The sequence below is a fragment of the Helianthus annuus genome, chromosome 13 (assembly GCF_002127325.2).
Source record: "Helianthus annuus cultivar XRQ/B chromosome 13, HanXRQr2.0-SUNRISE, whole genome shotgun sequence".
Lineage (NCBI taxonomy): Eukaryota > Viridiplantae > Streptophyta > Magnoliopsida > Asterales > Asteraceae > Helianthus > Helianthus annuus.
Window position 1 is genome coordinate 81,160,402 of NC_035445.2, and position 20,032 is coordinate 81,180,433.

Genomic DNA, 20,032 nt, shown 5'->3' on the forward strand with positions numbered 1-20,032 from the left:
CACAAGAAAATTACACAACTACTGAAAAAGAGTTACTAGCCGTGGTATTTGCTTTTGATAAATTCCGTTCTTACCTTGTTCTTTCTAAAACTATAGTCTATACAGATCATGCAGCTATCCGATACCTCTTCAAGAAACAAGACGCAAAACCACGTTTGATCAGATGGATTTTACTCCTCCAAGAATTTGATATTGAAATCAAAGACAAAAGAGGAGCAGAAAACACTGCTGCAGATCATCTTTCACACTTAGAAGACCCAACTTTGGAGGCAACCAGGGACGAACAAATCAACGAAAAATTTCCAACAGAATCCTTGGAAATGGTGGAAAGCAGACAAGAACCATGGTATGCCGACTACGCTAATTACTTAGCTAGCGGTATAGTCACCAAAGGATGGCCACATCATCAAAGAAAGAAGTTCTTTACTGATGTAAAGCATTACTTTTGGGAAGACCCTTATCTTTTCAAAATGTGTGCTGACCAACTCATCCGAAGGTGTGTCCATGGTGGCGAAGCACGAAGAATTCTCCGCCATTGTCATGAAGGTCCATATGGAGGACATCATGGTGCCGCTAGTACCGCACGAAAGGTATTTGATTCAGGATTTTATTGGCCAACAATTTACAAAGATGCGCAACATCTTGTAAAGACATGTGATGCCTGCCAAAGATCAGGTAATATTTCTTCCAAAAACGAAATGCCTCAAAACGGCATTCTCGTTTGTGAAATTTTTGATGTGTGGGGACTCGATTTCATGGGACCCTTCCCACCGTCAAAAGGAAACAAATATATACTTGTGGTGGTTGATTACTTGTCTAAATGGGTCGAGGCCGAAGCTCTCCCAACAAACGATGGGAGAGTAGTGGTAAAATTTCTGAAAAAATTATTCTCTTGTTTTGGAACACCTAAAGCTTTGATAAGTGATAGGGGTACCCATTTTTGCAATCATCAACTCGAAAAAATCTTAACAAGATATGGGGTCTATCACCGGGTCTCAACAGCATATCACCCTCAAACAAATGGACAAGCCGAAGTGACTAACAGAGGTTTAAAACGAATACTTGAAAAAACCGTAGGTTTAAATAAAAAGGAATGGGCTGATAAACTAGATGATGCTTTATGGGCCTTTCGGACTGCTTATAAAACCACTATAGGCACAACCCCATATAAGCTCGTCTATGGAAAAAGTTGTCATTTTTCAGTAGAAATAGCTCACAAAGCCTACTGGGCAATAAAAAATGTAAACCTAGACTTAGAAAGTGCAGGTAAAAATCGATTTTGTCAAATAAATGAATTAGACGAACTAAGGAATTTTGCATACTCTAACTCTGAAATTTATAAGGAAAGAATGAAAAATTTACACGACAAATATATTAAACCTAATGAATTTCAAGTAGGAGACCAAGTTCTGTTGTTTAATTCTCGACTTCGATTATTTCCGGGTAAACTAAAATCTAGGTGGTCAGGACCTTTTTCCATCACCCATATTTTTCCTCACGGTGCAGTAGAAATTAAAGCTCGAAATGGGATTCCATTCAAAGTCAATGGCCAACGGCTAAAACTCTATCGAGGATCCATTGAGGATGAGGAAGAAGAGATCTTGCTTCAAACGGTCAACGAATAAAAAGCATCCACATCATACCTGGTATGTTATGAACAAGTGAGTATACATTGAAACCGGTAAGTCTTCTAACCATATTTTCGGGAAAAAAAACAGGCACTCACACAAGCACACATAAAAAAAATTAAAAATTTTGCTCGGCACGGGGCCGTGTCCGCTGGACACGGGGCCGTGTCGACGCAACTGTCGGGATAAAACCCTCTTTTCATAACAGTTACATCATTCCACACGCCCCGTTTCCCCGAAAAAGCTCTGGTCCGAGGCGATTTTCTGCAGATTTTCGACGTTACCTCTAGATCTAACAACATCAAGGTATGATTCTATCATCATTAGTAGTTAGATTAGTTACTTGCATGTAGTTAAACATAAAAAATTTGGGGAAAAATCTAGGGTTCTTGAAGTTCATCCAGATCGAACCCCAAATTTTTGAAATAATATGTTAGTATTAGTTTAGATTAGTGTAATGGGAAGTAAATACACTTATATTGTTGATAGATTTGCCCGATTTCTCACAAAAACCTCAAACCCTTGTTTTTGAACCGAAAAAGATAAAATTGAAGGGGTAAACGGGTTGTTTTGGGAAAAACGGCAATTGGGGTTTCATTTTCGGGGAAAACCGCACCTACTTGGCCAAAAATTTTCAGATTTTCAGGACCGAGTCGAAAAATGAAGTTTTTGAGTAACAGACACCTGGACACGGGGTCGTGCCCGCTGAACACGGGGCCGTGTCCAGCTAACTGTTTGCAGTTTTTCACCGAAAATCTTATCGTTTCACGCTAACTTTTTGTGTATTCCTGCAGATGGCGAAGTTCACAAGATTCAATGCCACAGAGCTCGATGCTAGGGCTAGATATGAAATACTTCAAACAAGGCCCGAGAAATACCCGAGGCAAGCGTGCACGGACCTATTAACCTTGGTGAACCAGCTCGACCGATTCAACAACCTTGTTACCGGACCACTAAGGGTTGCCTTGACCACTCGACTTCGTTCGGTAAATCAATGCACTATGGAATTCTACAGTACTTTCACCTTCACTTCAAGGTGTGACCTGTTTGACAATGAGGGGGTTGCATTTCGATGTGGTGGGACAAGGTACTCGATCTCTATGGCGCAGTTTGGGGCAATAGTGGGACTGTATACGGAAGAAGATTCGGGAAATGAGGAAAACACCGGGGGATTGCGAGATCTGGATGAAAATGAGCGTCAAGCCACATGGGCCCAAATCGATGAAGGGCACTACAACTCGAGCAGCACAAAGAGTACTAAGCTGAGGGATCCGCTTTATCGCTACATCCATAGGCTCTTCACTTACTCTCTTAGTCAGCGACACGACAGTAGCGGTGTTGTTGGGTTAAAAGATTTGGTAGTCCTTCACTGCATCCACAACCGGAGGGCCCTCGATGTTCCATATCTCCTGCTTCGAAACATGCATCTGAACCGTCTTGCTCGTGCACCAACCCCTATCTTCTTTGGGGGATGGGTGTACCGCCTCTTCAAGCACTTCACGCATATTCCTAGGTCCTTTGAAAGGAGCCCATGGTCGGGACGAGTTGATATACACATTTGCCGCGCCATGAACCTAATTTATGAGGTGGAAGACGGGTCAGTAAGCTTTCAAAGGATGCAAGGCTATGCATGGAACCCACAGGAGGCCCTAGTCCTTCACGCTCCACCTCCCCACTACCAGTATCAACATCATGGTGATCCGGGGCAATCCTCCTCCCAAGGAGGCGGTTTTCCTAACCTTCAAAGTTTACATGATCTTTTGCAGGAAAACCTCATGTGCACCAGGAACACCTACAACCTTGCCAACAATACATATCACCGGGTCGGGGCTATTGAGCGAAGCATCACCGATATACAAGACAACATCGGGAACATCCGGAGTATATGGCGGGTCATGGGGACGGAGGTGATGACAGCGATGAGGATATGGACTAAGAGGTTGGAGGAGGAGCAGGAGCGGGTTGATGGCGAGCCCACAGGTTAAGGTCCCTTTTTATCTATCAAAACAATTTCCGGCCTGCGTGTCGAGTGTTAGACAATTTACTTTCCGTAACTCCTTTTTACTTTCTGCTTTATTTTTCTTTTACTTTATGGTTTGGATGATTAACTATGGTAATTTAGGATGTTTGGTATTGCTTGGTATGGTATTTAGTGGTAAAACAGGTACAATTGAGGCTTAGAGTGCTAATCATTAGCACTAATAAAGCCAGGACAGGAAAACCGGAAGAAGAAACCTGTTTTTCAGCCTTGCAGACTGTCCACACGGGGTCGTGTCCAGCCGACACGCCCCCGTGCCCATCTCCCAGACCTACTGTTTGGCAAATTTCTGCAGATTTTTGGTCAGACACGGGTCGTGCCCAGCGAACACGTCCCCGTGTTCAACTTCTGTAAGTTCTTGTTACTGGCACCTAAACACGGGGCCGTGTCTACTCAACACGGAGCCGTGTCCAGACTGCCAGTAACATAAAAATTTTGCTTTTAACACCATTTTGCACATTCAATCAACCTAAAAATTTATTTTTGGGACACATTGAGGACAATGTGTAATTTAAGTGTGGGGGGGATGCTAAAACCTTGAATTTTGCAAGTCCTAATAACAAGCCTTGCACAAAACTCTATTGGAACCGCTAATCACCCCAAAATTTTTTCAAAAAAAATTTCATTTTTTTTACTTGTCTAAGTTTAAGTTGGGAATTCTAAGACTAACAAGGTTATATTTTTATAAGTTTACAACCGATAGCGTCGTGATAAAAAGAACCAACATAAGAAAATTATGAAACGGCATGACAAGCTTAGTTAAAATTCGATTATATATACTTGATCACATAAAAACTCATTCCCACAAAAGTGAGTTTTGAGCCTTTATTGAGCATACAAATATACATCTTTACGCTAAATGCTCATTTTTCGTTTTCTTGTGTGAATAGCCGCTTGGTTCTTACGACTCTAGAACTTGCCACGACAATTCATTCCCGGTCCTTACCAACTTAAACCCAAGTAAGTAAATGATGGAGACATTAGGACTAACCCTTTTTCTTTCAACACCATTATTTTTGTTTTTCTTTTCACATACCCAAAAATTCCCCCTAGTTAGCCCCTTTGAGCCTAAACATTTTCATTTCTTAACCCAAAACCCTTTTATCCACCAAAAACCCTTTTTATTTTTACCTTTTATTTTAGTAACAAGCTCGGTCTTCGTGTGACAAAAAAAAATTATATATTTTACAATGAAGTTAGAAATAAACAAACAAAACTCCTCAAACAAAAGCTTGCTTGAATAAATACTTCATTGAAAATAAAAAGTCACAAAAACAAAATGTTTTACGAAAACCGACGCTTTTTACGACTTTCGCCCTTTTCTACTAACCACTAACCCAACCACCCACCTTTAGCCCAAGCCTAACCCTTCACCCAAAAAGTCCTCTTGATATTTACAAAGGTATAAAGTTAAAAAGGAGAAGGATTGATTGCTTGGCAAGCTTATGGTAGAAATAAGTTCCATGCTACTCTCGAGTGATTCACTAAAAATACACCTTCGGCCGAGTGTGAGTGATTTCTCCTGTGAGGTATGTGAACTTGTATATAAATGGAATTTTAGAAAGGTATGTTATGCCTTAATAAATAATTTACCTTATGAAAAGTTTTTAATAAATCATGACGAATAGGATTGTAAATAAGTAAAAATAAAACCTAAACAATCTTGGAAAATCCCGACACTCTATGACAAGCCCAAAACCTTCTCTTCTACCCATTCCATCTGGGAGTGTAAGCCACATATTAAAGAGTTTTGTTTGAGGACAAGCAAAGATTCAAGTGTGGGGATATCTGATGTGTGTAAAATGCAACATATAAATTACATCAAATAAGGCATAAAACTAACCCTTTTTAAGTACTAATGTTGGAAAAGTGTGTATTTGTCTTCCTTTTGTATTTTCAGGATTAAATGAGCTCAAATTAACAAAAGAAGCAAAAAGACAGCTAAATCTAACATAAATACAAGAAAAGGAACAAAAGTGGACTGCCCGACCCCTCGACAGCATCCTCCCAAGCAAAACAAGGAAGACAGAAGGCTGAACACGCCCCGTGCTCAGCGAGCACGGGGCCGTGCCCAAGAAGCAGCAGAAAAGACAAACCTGTAGAAGCTTCTATTGCTCACCACGGGGCCGTGCCCGGTGAACACGGGGGCGTGCCCAAGGTACTGCAGGCGCATTAATTGTAATTGCGAATTACAATTAATGAAGAGAGATAGTGTCAGACAGGCACGGGGCCGTGCCCAGCGGACACGGGGCCGTGCCCAGGCCTCTGTTCAGCCTATAAATAGGAGTGCTTGGATTCATTGCAACTCATCCCCTGGCACACCACCTCTCTCACACTTCATCCACCACCCACCACCATCACAACACCATCATCCACCACCATCATCCATTGTCCATCATAGAGTGTGTGAGTCGTCTCGGGATCCAAGATTGATCGTAAGAGTTCTTGACAATCAAGGCCATGTTTGCCTAAGTCTCTTACATCACTTGGTGAAGACAAGTGTTTAGTATAATACTTTTTATTTTTAATCTTTTGCACTTCTTAATTGGTTTTGTATTAATGACTTTAATAATTAGTTGCTTATGTTGAAGGTGATTCTTCCTTATCGTTTGTCTGTGGTGTCTTGGCATTATTTTACTGTCTATATAAATAAAAGATTTTCACCATTCATATCTCCACGGTCTATATGGAGGTATGTTGGCTACCTGGTCGGGGGTTAAGGGAACGGTTTGGTAAGGGTCTTGCCCTTGTTTAGCGTTTAGAGGTCCTGCAAGGGACCTGGGTCAAATTTAGTAGGACCTCCTTCAATACCCAAAGGTATTGGATGGCGGGGGTCCAAACTCTTTGATCCCCTCATAAGTTAACTACTATTAATACTATAACCCGGCTATTTAGGACTGTATCCCTGCTGACTCAGACTACTTAGTCGAGGGTAACGGCACCTCTAAAAGAGGGGCCTACCATAATTTGCATTAATAACTTAATTATTTATCTTTCAATAATCCGACCCTTTAGGATTGTATCCTTGCTGACTCAAACTACTGGGTTGAGGGTAACGTCGCCTTCAAAAGAGGGGCCTACTATAATAACTAAGATAATCTCTTAAACAAGTGCAAAAGTGCGAAAATAATCAAAGGTTATACTAACACACGAGTCGGATCCAAGTGATTCATCTTGTCTATCTGTTTTTATTTTTATTTTACTTTTCAGCATTTAGTTAGTTTTATTTTCTTAGTTTAAAAATCTTTTTCTAACATTTTGATTTGATTAGACATTGAGGATAAACCGGTACTAAAAGTTCTTGTGTCCTTGGACGACCTCAGTATCTTACCAACACTATACTACGTCCACGATGGGTGCACTTGCCCATATGTGTGTTTAGTGTTAGTAAATATCGTGTTTTATAAATTTAAAACTTGGCTAAAAAGTGTAAAAAGAGCTTAAAATATATATCTAAAATATATTACACTATACACGCATCAAGGGCAGTCCGAACTTGTTTGAAAGAGCCGTTGGTACTTTGCACATGCATGGTTTTTAGTTGTTGTAACAATAGCGGGTTGTGATGAGCATGAGGTGGCAGGAGCAAGATGGTCGTCCGCCGGAGGTGGGCGGGATTACCTAGTTATCCGCCGAAGATGGTATGACCAAGACTATCACCCTGGAGATGCGCGGAGCGTGATGGTTGCCCACCTGAGGTGGCGGGGCATATAAATGACCCTCGGAGGTGGTCGCGATGTGCTGTGTTTGGTGGCGAAAAGGAACACACGCCGGTGAAGAATGTAACAGGGTTGTTGATGGCGGGTGCGTAAACCACACCGGTGACGCGAAGGCGAGTGGCGCACGCGGGTGTGGAACGAAGGCAGTCAAGGCCTTAGATGGCGGAACAAGTTGGAGGTCCACCGTAGATGGCGGAATAAGATGGTTCACGCGGGCACGCACGTGTGAGCCGTCCACCGGTTCGTTTAAAAAACTTCCTTGTAAGAAAACGGTGTCTTCGTTCACTCGCCTGTCTGTGTGTTTGAAAAAAGGAGGCGCATACAAAAGGTAACTAAAAAAGAGAAGACGGGTGGGGGCTATCACATGCCTTTCTCGTGTTATAATAATAAAACTGGTAATCAGTTTTTTGAAGAATTAATATGATTGCGGGGGTGTTTGGCCTAGCTTTTATTTTTTTTGGCTTATGCTTATATTTTAAAGTAACTTAAGCTTATTTTCTTTCATTTGATAAGCTATTTTTAAGTGTTTGGATTAGCTTATATTCTACAAGTTGATAATTAATAATTAATCTTTAGTTGTTTGTTAAGTTATTTTGTATTATGGGAAGGGGTATAATATCATTGTGTGTAATGAGTAAAAAACCATATTCTTCAAATAAGCTTATTCAAATAAGATAAAAAACCATGGTCCCAGAAACTTCTTGGAATTAGCTTATATAAGCTAATAAGCATAAGCTTAGAAAGCTAAACCAAACACCCATTTAGTGCTTATTTTGTAAAAATAAGCTAAAAAAGCTATAAGCTTAGATAAAAAAGCTAGGCCAAACACTCCCTGCATCTAGAAAATATGTATGCACTTTTTTCAAAACTTAATAAGTGTATAATACTGAGAAGTAGGAATTTTAGATGTGAAACAAATCTCTCAAGATACTTAGCCAATAAAGGAGATCCGGTAATTTGAACCCCCATGGAACATATCCAGGAAGGTGTTTATTAGTGATATTATATATTTTTTGTTTTTTAGCTCTAAAAGAGAAGATTTGAAGGCTTAAACTTTGTAAAAACATGTATGATGAACGCAGATGTGGTGATTGAGTAGAGGAAAACGAGATGTGATTGTAGCCGGTCCCACGGATGGCGCCAATGTAAAAGAATGGACCTGTGCGGGTCGGTACTTCTACGGTGATGAATATGGATATGGCCACATCTCGTGTTCTCCGTCTCGTCCTAGGCCTGCAAATAAGAAGAAAAGAAAACGTGGCAATGCAGAGACGGCCGGTAGAGGAAGAATCCACTTTTTCCAGCTACAAAAGTGTTGCCCCATATTGGATGCCCTAATAAGGAGGTGGAGACCTCCTTATATAGGAGATATGGGAAACCCTAACCTCAATGGGCCAGACCCAGTTAGGGGTTGTCTCTACAAGCCCACAGCCTAGTGTAGTATGTAAACTTCAATGCGCTGGGCTTCGCAGGTTAGTACGTAATAATAATAATAATAATATTTAACATAAAAGTGATAAATAGCAGGAAAGTCCGACCGCCCGGGTCGGGTCCAGTACCATACCTCGTCAGGTGACATTATTTGAGAAATCCTTGTCGTGCTTGGAGTAAAGAAAAAAGAGAGATGCCATGTACGCTTGTATAATAATGCATAATATGATTTTGGAAGACGAAGGAAAAGCAATATGCCAGAACTACGTACCGGAAGACGTTCAGGAGTATCCACAAGCAACAATGGAAGAAAGAATGAAGAATGCACATGAATTGCGATCTGAAGCGGCACATAATGAGTTAGCGCTTGATTTGGTCGAACACGCGTGGTCGATTAATTATACTTCAAACGAGGGTGAGCAAGAGTCAGATGACGAGGAAGACGAAGATGATGGGAATGGCGAAAGCGAAGACAAGAATTAAAAAAAAATATTATTAGTTTTAAAAATATTATGTGTATTTGTTTTATTATTTATGTAATTTTTATTTAGTGGATAGAATATAACTAGTAATAAGACCCGCGCGCGTTGCAGCGCGGTACATCGCAAACATCGACTGGATTAGTTCAAGTGTTATGTAATGCGTTAACCATATGAAAACGCGTGTTTCGACGTATCTGATTGAACTTAATGTAACATATATAAGCATTGCGATAGTATCAAAAGATAAAGTAAATCAAATTTATACCGTACAATCTTAATGTATTACATGTGTCCTGACTCATACATAGAAACCTAACAGGTATAAAGGAAAAACTGACACATGTAATCAAATGAGATTCATTAGAGCTTTTTCAAAAAAGAAACAATAATTTGACACCATTGATTCAGGAACAAAATTTATGAAATGTACATAAAGTAAGCTCGAATACGTATTATATTTGATATGATTCGTTTCACAAAAAAAAAATCACGTTGAAACGTAGAACAACTCAAATTTATACCAATACATACATAAAAATATGCACGTAAAAAATATTTTTTTAAACAAAAACGTATTATATTTGACCTTACTCGTTTTCAAAGTAGAACACTTCAACAAAATAGAATAGAAGAGAACACTGCAATGATTATTAATGCCTTATTGATCAAAGTTTATTTGACTCTAGATATGTATTTTTAATAGAAACATAATTCACAATATATAAACCTTTTTTCATAAGAAGAATTATTTCAGTGAAACTTGGTGATAATTTTTGAATTTGAAAACATCAAATGTTAAGAATAATATAGAAAACATTAAAGTCATTAGGTGAACCAAACGTACAAACTAATTCTTCTATTGGAATAAATACAAAAAGGCTCATTCTATTCCCACCCCCCTATTTACTAATTACATCCCCTATCAAAAACATCACATCCATCAATCATTTGGTTTTTGTTTTTAGCCTGTTTTGTCTTTTTATTGTCTTTTTTTATTCATTTATTTAATTATTAGTTATTTAGTATTTGTTTATTATTTAATTAGTTAGTATTATTATTATATTTATTATTATTATATTTATTATTAGTAGTAGTAGTAATGATATAGTATTTATTATTAGTTTTTATTGTTATAATTTATCAAATTATATTTATAGCTGTAACAAAAGCTATATAAAAATAAGTATTTTTTTACAAAATTATTATCATTTAATAATTTACATACCGAGGTTTAATCTATACTCCCCCCAAATGTAACAGGTTGTGCTATCCAAGACTTATACATATTTTGACGTGATTCAAATATATTCTCCCAGCCAGCTGCATCATTTTCTCTCATTAATTTCCATAGGTTGTTTGTGCTGGCAATTGGATACTCCCCTTGCAATTCTACCATTATAAAATGGTTACCATTCACGTGTGCAATTGTCCTCTCATCTAGAGTTGATTTTAAATAGTTTAATGCCCAAAGATATTTCTCCTCTGTTTCTTTACGCATAACTGCAAAAGCTATGGAGATTGTCTTGTTGGTAGAAGTTACACCAACAATTTCAAGAAAAGGCAATTTATACTTGTTCGTATTGTATGTGACATCCATAAGCAACACATGTGGAAAATCAAGGAAGTACTTGTATGAGATTTTAGGAACAAAGAATAAGTCTTCCAACATGTTTGAAACTCTATTGGTAGAAATTTCAAAAGTATACCCTTTATCATTTAAATGAGACATTAGCACCTCCATCAAAGATTTCCCTTTATGATCCGTTGCTCGAATTTTATCACGTGCGTTATATATGTTTTTAATTGTAGAGACATTAGTTTTATCACGCTCCTTCATAACACCTAAAATATCTTTTGGGAACACACCCTTCCCCGTCAACTCTGCCACCAATTGGTGTTCATTAGGTGTCGATCGTTTGAGGATTGGGTGTCCCTCCATATATTCTCCGGGTGGATGATTATGCTCACCAGGTTTTACTTTTAACATCCAAGAACCATTCTTTTTTGAAAATTCCCCTACCATTTCAAACGGGCAATTTATCTTTCTAGTGCCGGTCTCTCTACTTGAATCTTTATCTGATTTATACACACCACCACAATCACACATAAGTACAACTTTAGACACGTAGCCATTTTTAGCTTTCGATCTTTTAGTCACAATAGCGTAACCAAGACTACGTCCGGTGTTTCTAACCCATTCCATCAACTCTTCACGAGACTTGAACACCTAAAAGTGAACTAATATTAGTTACAAAATATTAGGTGAACAAGCTTGAGTAGTTACAAAATATATATTATCCAAACAAACTCATTTAAACTAAAACAAGACCCTTAACCTAGCTAGATTATATAACTAAGTTGAAACTTGAAACATGGGAATTAAAAACTATACCTGATCTGTTGAAAATCCAGACATCTCTTTAACTGTAGAGAGCGAAGGCTACTACCGAAGCTCCTCTTTTAAAGGGTCATAAAGCTTAAAGAAAGTAGGATCTCCTCCTTAGTTTTCACAGGTGAGGGAACTGGCTGTGAATCCTAAATCAAAAAAGAAGTAAGTGAAACTAATAGCATAATTTTTTTATATAACAATGTAAGAAAGAGTTAAAGGTGTACGACTATACATGAATGCATTTCAATAATTTGAGGCACCAATAATATGAGGCACCAATAATATGATCATTTTACACGTTTTTTTTTTCAATTTTAATAATAATAATAATAATTCATTACTAATAGTAAATAATAATAATAATAATAATAATAATAATAATAATAATAATAATAACAAAAAGACACTAAAATATAATAAAAAGACAATAAAAAGACAAAAAAGACTAAAAACAAAAAGCAAAGAATTGATGGATGTGATGTTTTTATAGGGGGGTGTAATTAGTAAATAGGGGGGAGGGGGTGTGTATAGTATCACCCATACAAAAATGGCCAAGACCCGAGGGATTACCAAAAAAGTTGAATTGAAACGGAGAAAGGTAAGATTGAACTGACGTTGAAAGGATTCAAAGAAAACCTTATAAACCACTATAGCACCATTTACTTTTGTTTTGGTTTCTATATTATCATTATCAATATTTAAGTAAAGTAAAGTCCGTGGATTGATGTGAAATCCACCGACATTTACTTTTAAGATTATATAAATTTGTTTTAAAAATAAAAAAAATTAATAAATAGGGCATTATCCCACTACGCTCATATCTTCACAATGGTCCTTTGCTGACAAGGATGTCACGTGACGGACAACGCCCAAGGATGGGACATTATTCACCCCAACGACTACGCATAGTGTTAGTGTCTTGCCATAATATATTATATGATTTAAGCTTTTAATTTGAATGGTAATACATATAAAGTTATTTCTTCTTTTTACATGCAACTATACTACATACTTTTATGTACAGTGATATAATAATTTGAGTAAATAAGTATACTGTATACTTAAGCATGTATCAAAATAAATTAAGGTAATTTACAACATAAATTATAATGTGCCATAAGCCTATTATCTCATTAAACATCAAGACCCAATTACATGAGTAAATAACTTTCAAGTAACAATAACAACTTAATTGATAAGTGATTTTATATGAAAACCCAACACAACTCAATTTACGGTTTTTACAAATTTAAGGGTTATAAACTTTTACTAATTTCTGAAAACCGAAATAATAAGTAAATCAAAAGAAAAAAAACTAAACCAATGCCTTAGTTATTGCTTTTCAAGACCGCAAGACGAGTTTTATGGTTCGGATATGATTATATTTGTAAAAATAGTTGAAGTTAACCATTACCAAACTTAACGTAAGGGGTTAAATGTGTCATTGGACATAAAAATATAGAAGTCAGTGACGTACCTTAACTTTTAACTAGAGGATTGAAAATTTAAAAGAAAAAAATAAGAGGGAGAGGGCAGCTCCCATACGACCCAACTATGATTCGCCCCTAATAGAAGTTATACATAAAGTTCACTAAAATTACTCACATTAAAAGTAAGTTTTAAACATTAGGGTTTTATACAAACATAATTTTAGTTAATAATCTGTAAACACTTATGTCATGGTTTCGGTTAACAACCGTTACAAATAATCAAGCAATTGTATTATGACACATTTTATCTAATAAGAATTATCAAGTGTGTTCGTGGGTTGATGGGTCTAACATAACCCGATCCCGGAAATTATACACGAACCCGAACATAACTTGTACCCGAAAATCTTATCAGACACATGAACCTGAACACAACACAAATATTCACGGATTGATCCGAACACGACCCGTTTCAACCAAAATTTTGTATTCTTAATTTTTTTCACATATTAATATTTTACTTTTATAAAATAAACAAAGAAAAAGAATACAAATGTATATTAAACAATTACATTTTAAATAAAACATTTTATGTCATTTTTTTTAAATTATAATCATGGCATAAAATATCCAACCAGATTACCTTATCACATAGAAACATAATTTGAAAAATCTAAAATATCACATGAGTGGGTTAAACAGGTCAACCCATCAGGTCTGACACGAACCCAACCCATTTAACTAAACAGGTTCGCGAGTTCAACCTGAAACTGTCCCGACCCGTGCCGTGTTACAAATTAAGATATCCTAAGTCAGAGGGTCATCCTTGCAATAAACCAAAAGATCAAGGGTATAGCCATGAACCTATATAAACCAAAAAACCATTATCCTCTCAGAAAGATAAACCCCTTGTGTATGGATTCAGAGCCAGAGAAAACCCCCCTCTTCTCCACTGAAAGTTTCCATCTTTGATTGTTTTTCTTCATTACTTTCATCATCCAGTGGTACATTGATGCTTGTTAATGGAGGCAGCTGCAAGCAAATTGCTTTCTTCATCTTTATCTTTGCCCCCAAGAACTCAACTTAAGCAATCTCCCCATCCTCCTTCAGGTCAACTTTTAGTTATGTTTGTTGTTTCCGATTGTGGGTTTTGTGTTTAAATTATGCATTATTAGTAATTGTTAGGTTTGGGTTCTTGATTGTCTGTTGTTTTGTTCATTTTGAACTGTGTTCAAGTGTTTGGCCCACCAAGTGTTTGATGTTTTGCCTGTTTGAATTTTGAAATTGCTGTTGCTTCCCTTTTTTTATTTGTTATTTACAGTGGTTTCTTTACCTTTTATGTAAGTGAGAACAAAGAAAGAAATGCACCCATAGTAGCATTTTGAGGGAATTTTGTTGTATTATTTATTGTATATCAGATGGACAGTTGGTAACTGACATGATTCCAATTACTACGTTATACTCGATACACGTCAAATTGTTGTTTTAGTTGATTGTAGAACAGCATACTTGGTATGACATAAGGTCGTTCTTACTGATGGCAACACTCTATTGCAGCTCTAAAGTTATATGAGCCAACGGCTCCTGCACATTCTTCTATGCTTGCGACGTCTTTAGCTCAACATTTCCCTACTTCTGTGCTAATTCAAGAACAACGTCCCGAAAGCAGGCCGTTATTGCAGACAATAAAAGATGACAAAACATCGCAGGCGATAATAGATAGCAGGCAGTTAGGAGCATGTGAAGTGGACGCTATAAGTTCCGATCGATACCTTAAAGAATTCCAATCCCAACTGCTACAGTGGCCTGGTTTATGGTATGTGTAATATTTATAATACCTTAAAAACAAAAGGTCGGTGGCACCCATTTCTACCCTCAAAGTTTGATAAAATGGCATAAGTAACCCTTTAACTTTGTAAATGTCACTTTGAGCCCCTCAAATTTCAAAAGTTTCGAGTTTACCCTAAAATTTCTTACGTTTTTATTTTTATGTACATGTCGGTATAAATTCGAGTTCGTCCACGCTTTAACGTAGTTTTTGTATGGAAACGAGTCGGGTCAATTATATAATGTTTTATTTTTATGTACGTTTTGAGTTGGACTACGTTTTGACATAAATTTTGTTTGGAAGCAAATTGGGTCAATTATAATACGTTTTCTTTTGACGGTATAAATTTGAGTTACAATACGTTTCGATGTAAATTTAGTTCGGAATGAGTCGGATCGATTGTAGTCTATACTTTATCACGCCGCTTACGATGCCAACACACGTGTTTATCTTATGTACGTTTTGAGTTGGTCAACGTTTCGACATAAATTTTGTATGGAAACAAGTCGGATCAAATATAATACATTTTCATTCAACGGTATAATTCGGATTACTCTACATTTCAACGTAAATTTAGTTCGGAAACGAGTCGCGGAGTCGGGTTGATTGTAGTCTATAATTTATCATGTCGTGTATGACGCCACCGCAACGCGCGGCGGGTAAAAAAACTAGTTGTAATAATAATGAAACTATGTTATCATCTGTCTCTTGTGTCAGCCATAACCATTTAGTTCTAAACGGGTCAGTTTGGCCATTATTCGCTTTTCACAGGTTACCTTCCTCGGAGAAAAGAGAAAACACACTTTCCTCTTCGGTCACGCAGCCTGTTCCAAACGGGACTGAAACAAATATAAATATCGAAATGGAGAAAGTAATTGCTCTTGCTAAACAGGCTCTATCAGCTTCGAAAGAAGCAGCTTCACTAGTGGATAATGACGAATCATTTAAGGTTGACGTTGATAACTCTAAAGTCAACTCCACTTTGAGGTCGGGCTTAGGCTTTTTCTTCTATATGTGTTATAATTATCTCGGAAGACTTATTTTTAAATAGGTTTAATGTATGGTGCTTTTCAGCTTAGGATCTACAAGTTCAGCTGAACTACAAACCAAAAAGGTCAAATTTGTAAAGTCAACACGTCTCCTAGAAAGACAATCTAAGAGACGGAAAGGGTCAAAGTCAAACGTTATTGTTCGTGAGAGTACCTCTTCTACGAAAACAGATCTGCCCGAGAAGAAAACATCGTATAAAGATGCGAATCTACACGATCCTCTTAGAACGTTCTTAGCACGTCCAGTAACAAGAGAGCTTTTGAATTCGAAAGAAGAACTTGAACTCATTGCCCATATAAAGGTATGTTAGTCACGAGATCCATATTATAAATTTATTAACTTAGTTTAATCCAATGTTTTGAAAACTGGACCTGACCTGCCGGTCAGACCGGGAACCAGAGGTCTAATCTAGCCGGTTCACCCTATCAGACCGCTTTTGAGTCGAACTGGCCGGTTGGACCGGGAACCGGCGGTCGGACCGAAAAACCGGCTGGTTGAACCAGATCTTTTAGGGGTTGAACCGGTTTTTTTATTAAAAATTTTCAATTTTAACCTATTTATTTTTATAATATTTACTGCATCACCCGGTTCTCACATCTGATTCGACCGGCCCGACCAGTGGACCGGTATGGAGACCGGTTTGACGTCCAGTCCGGTCCTATGAATATTGGTTTAATCACAAACAGAATCAACCAAACTTCAATTTATATTTCAGTGTGGGATGAAGTTAGAAGAAGTCAGGTGTCGGTTACATACTCAATATGGTCGTGAACCAACACTGGTCGAATGGGCTGAAGCTGCGAGTCTTAATTGCCAAGATTTGAAAAGTCAAGTTCACCTTGGTAATAGTAGCCGGGAGAAACTAATATGTGCGAATTTACGTATGGTTGTTTATATAGCAAAGCAGTATAGGGGACGTGGACTTGACCTTCAGGACCTTTTACAGGTACTTAATCCTTAATCCGTATGCGGAAAAACAAACCTTTGGACGAAAGTTGCAAAACTGGTCAAACCTCAGGGACGGAAATGGCATTTTACTCTTTTTAATATTATGTAATTAGTGTATTATTATTCATTTATTGAATAGTCAAACTAAATTATTTACAGGAGGGGAGTATGGGCCTCATGCGGAGTGTACAAAAGTTTAAACCTCAAGCTGGTTGTCGATTTGCTACATACGCTTATTGGTGGATACGACAGTCAATCAGACGAGCGATATTTCAAAATTCCAAACTTATCCGTTTGCCAGTATGTGCTTCTTTTTGTCCATTTTATTCCATGCGAAAGAGACGACACGTTTTTAGTTATTTTGATAACATGCAGGAGGGTGTATATACTATGATGTACAAGGTTAGTGAAGCAAAGAGATTGATCATACGCGAAGGAAATCACGAGCCGACACAAAAACAAATTGCGGATCAAGCTGGAATGACTGTCGAGAAGCTGCAAAAGTTGAAGTCGATACAAAAGATAACACTGTCTTTGCAAAAACCCATTTGGGCCAACGATAGTACTACATATGAGGTAATTACCAACATGACATGCATACATATGGATCTGTATATAGGGCTGTAAACGAACCAAACAAACCGAACGAACACGAACAAGACCTTGTTTGTGTTCATTTTTTAAGAAATATATGTGTTCACGAACTGTTCATGAACACTTACTCGAACGAGCTTTTAGGTTCGTGTTCGTTTGTTAAGGAAAATGAACTTGTTCGTGCTCGTTTGTGTTTGTTTGTTAACTTTAGGCAACGAATGTTGATGAACACAAATGAGCACAAACTAATGTTCATGAACACAAATCGAAACAAATGAACACAAACAAGCGTTCATCAACAAAATATTTATTACATTGACACTTATTAAATATTTTATTTGTCGGAATTTTGAAGTATTCAAATGAAATATAAAAACTAAAATCGCTATCGAACACAATCGAACACGTTACTGAACATAAATGAACGAACGCGGCCTCTGTTCATGTTCGGTCATTCAACTAAATGAATGAAATTTTTTGTTTGTGTTCGTTTATGAACGAACACAAACAAACTTCCCGCCGAACAGTTCACGAACTGTTCGTCGAACGTTTGGTTCGTTTGCAGCCCTATCTGTATATAAATTGAATATTTTTATATAAACAGGAAATCACTCCGGATACTACAATGGATAGTCCGGATGATTGTGCATCGAAGCAACTAATGAGGAACCATATCAACAACCTTCTTGGGGTTCTGAATCAGAAAGAACGGAAAGTAATAAGATTGCGGTATGGAATAGGATGTGAGGTCCGGAAATCGTTAGCTGATATAGGAATCATGATGGGGGTGACAAAAGAACGGATTAGACAAGTGGAAAGCCGGGCTTTGTTTAAACTGAAGCAGTATTCTGAAAGCCAAGGACTTGACGCTTATAAGGATTTGCTGATTTGATCTTTTGTATCCTACAGATAGTTAAACCATATATGCTTTTGATCCAATACCAACAAAGGAATTGTACTTGAATGTAAGTTGTTCAGCGGCGAATTGAACTTCAAGGTACGAATCTTCAATCGCACCAGAAAACGAACCCTTTTGAATGTATGTAACCGAACTTTTCATACTTTTGTGTAACAAGAAGTTGGTCTTGGTTGAATCAAACTCTTCCTCTCCATGAATATAATGTTTGATTAGTATGTTGTTATTTTGTATAATTTACAATCTTGATATTTAATTATTTATAGATCATGGATAATTCATTTGTTAGATGTGTCATTCAATAGCTTGGTTTGTTTTTGATTCACTTTCACCACACAAAACACACACAATTTGGCTTTCATGTGCATTAAACCATCATCTCACCATCAATCTCCAATGGGCTCTCATTACTTTTTTTAACGACAAGGAACGACGTGTCAACCACCGTGACACCGGGCGCTGTGGCCAAGGTCGACTACTCGACCGCCATCAGCCCCTTGGCTCTCCCAGATGCACGGAAACCCGACCTCCACCCGCCCGAAGGCACGACAGTGGAATAATCGGTAAAACCTCGCCTCCCATCCAAGACGAACCGGCGCCATCCGTATTCTCCTTCACCTGGATGCCGCAGAAAATAATGGGAGAGTGGGAGTCGAACCTGGGTCACAAGGAACACCAAGTCTTTCCACAACCACTCCACCACTACTTCATTGGCGGCTCTCATTACTTGGCTCATTAATCCAATCCTCACTATTCAAGAACCACCTTCTGTGGCGGTGACTCGAGTCTGGATGTGGTCAACCCTGAAGTTGACTCCTTCCTCATGGTTGGAAACCGAGTTCTTTCTCAATCGATTGATGTGGTTAATACTCCTTTCCATGTCCCAAAAAGATGTCATATACAAGAATGTACAGCATAATCAACCTGTCTAGAGGCCTCGTAAAATACCTATAAAATCAATAACTTTTTGTGGTTTATCTCACAAAAGTAGTTAAAAACAGTTTGTATGACTTTTGGATTAAGATCTGACCTATGGGAGTTTGATGGAAAAGTGTTTGATGTAATCGTGCAATACTGATACAGTGATGGCAACTTAAATGGCTTGGAATAAATATCTTTTTCAGTAATTTCTATTATCAATCTGTGAAACCTCTTCATGTGTATATGCCACTCTTGAAAAAATAAGTTGGTATCTAATTTTTTAGACTAATTTACATTTTTGCTCTCTGTAGTTTGAGACAAACTACAAATTTATATCTAGATCATGATATATATATATGGGTTTTGTATAATTGGTCCGCTAGTTTAATAGATTTGTATTGGTCTGACCAGTCTGATTAGTGATTATATCACGATATATATGGGCTTTGTATAATTGGTCTGCTAGTTTAATAGATTTGTATTGGTTTGACCAGTCTGATTTATGGTTATATAATTATGAAGTAGCGAGTTGGGGATGGTGTTAAAAACATAGATTCTGTGATGACAACGCCTTTTGTGTTGGCTTCTTGCTTTTGTTCCTTTTCTTATTGTATGTTTTTCTCCCAGTTTCTTGCGGCGCTCTTAAAATATATATAAA

At 37.5% G+C, this 20,032-nt stretch overlaps 1 protein-coding gene across 1 annotated transcript; it reads left to right on the top strand.

Moving 5' to 3' along the window:
* The first annotated feature begins 14,002 nt into the window (after nucleotides 1-14,002).
* LOC110898332 (RNA polymerase sigma factor sigF, chloroplastic) lies at nucleotides 14,003-18,734 on the top strand. Its single transcript, XM_022145102.2, has 8 exons — nucleotides 14,003-14,227; nucleotides 14,675-14,933; nucleotides 15,717-15,932; nucleotides 16,020-16,296; nucleotides 16,711-16,941; nucleotides 17,103-17,243; nucleotides 17,319-17,519; nucleotides 18,142-18,734. Exons 1-8 carry the CDS (start codon nucleotides 14,140-14,142, stop codon nucleotides 18,427-18,429), a joined length of 1,701 nt encoding a protein of 566 aa, XP_022000794.1. The 5' UTR covers nucleotides 14,003-14,139; the 3' UTR covers nucleotides 18,430-18,734.
* The last annotated feature ends 1,298 nt before the right edge of the window (nucleotides 18,735-20,032 follow it).

Excerpts from the sequence above, each read along its gene's own strand:
- LOC110898332 (XM_022145102.2), top strand. The coding sequence starts at position 14,140 with ATGGAGGCAGCTGCAAGCAAATTGCTTTCTTCATCTTTATCTTTGCCC. Across the intron at positions 15,933-16,019 it reads AAAGTCAACTCCACTTTGAG|CTTAGGATCTACAAGTTCAG; the intron begins GTCGGGCTTAGG and ends GGTGCTTTTCAG. Across the intron at positions 17,244-17,318 it reads CCAAACTTATCCGTTTGCCA|GAGGGTGTATATACTATGAT; the intron begins GTATGTGCTTCT and ends GATAACATGCAG.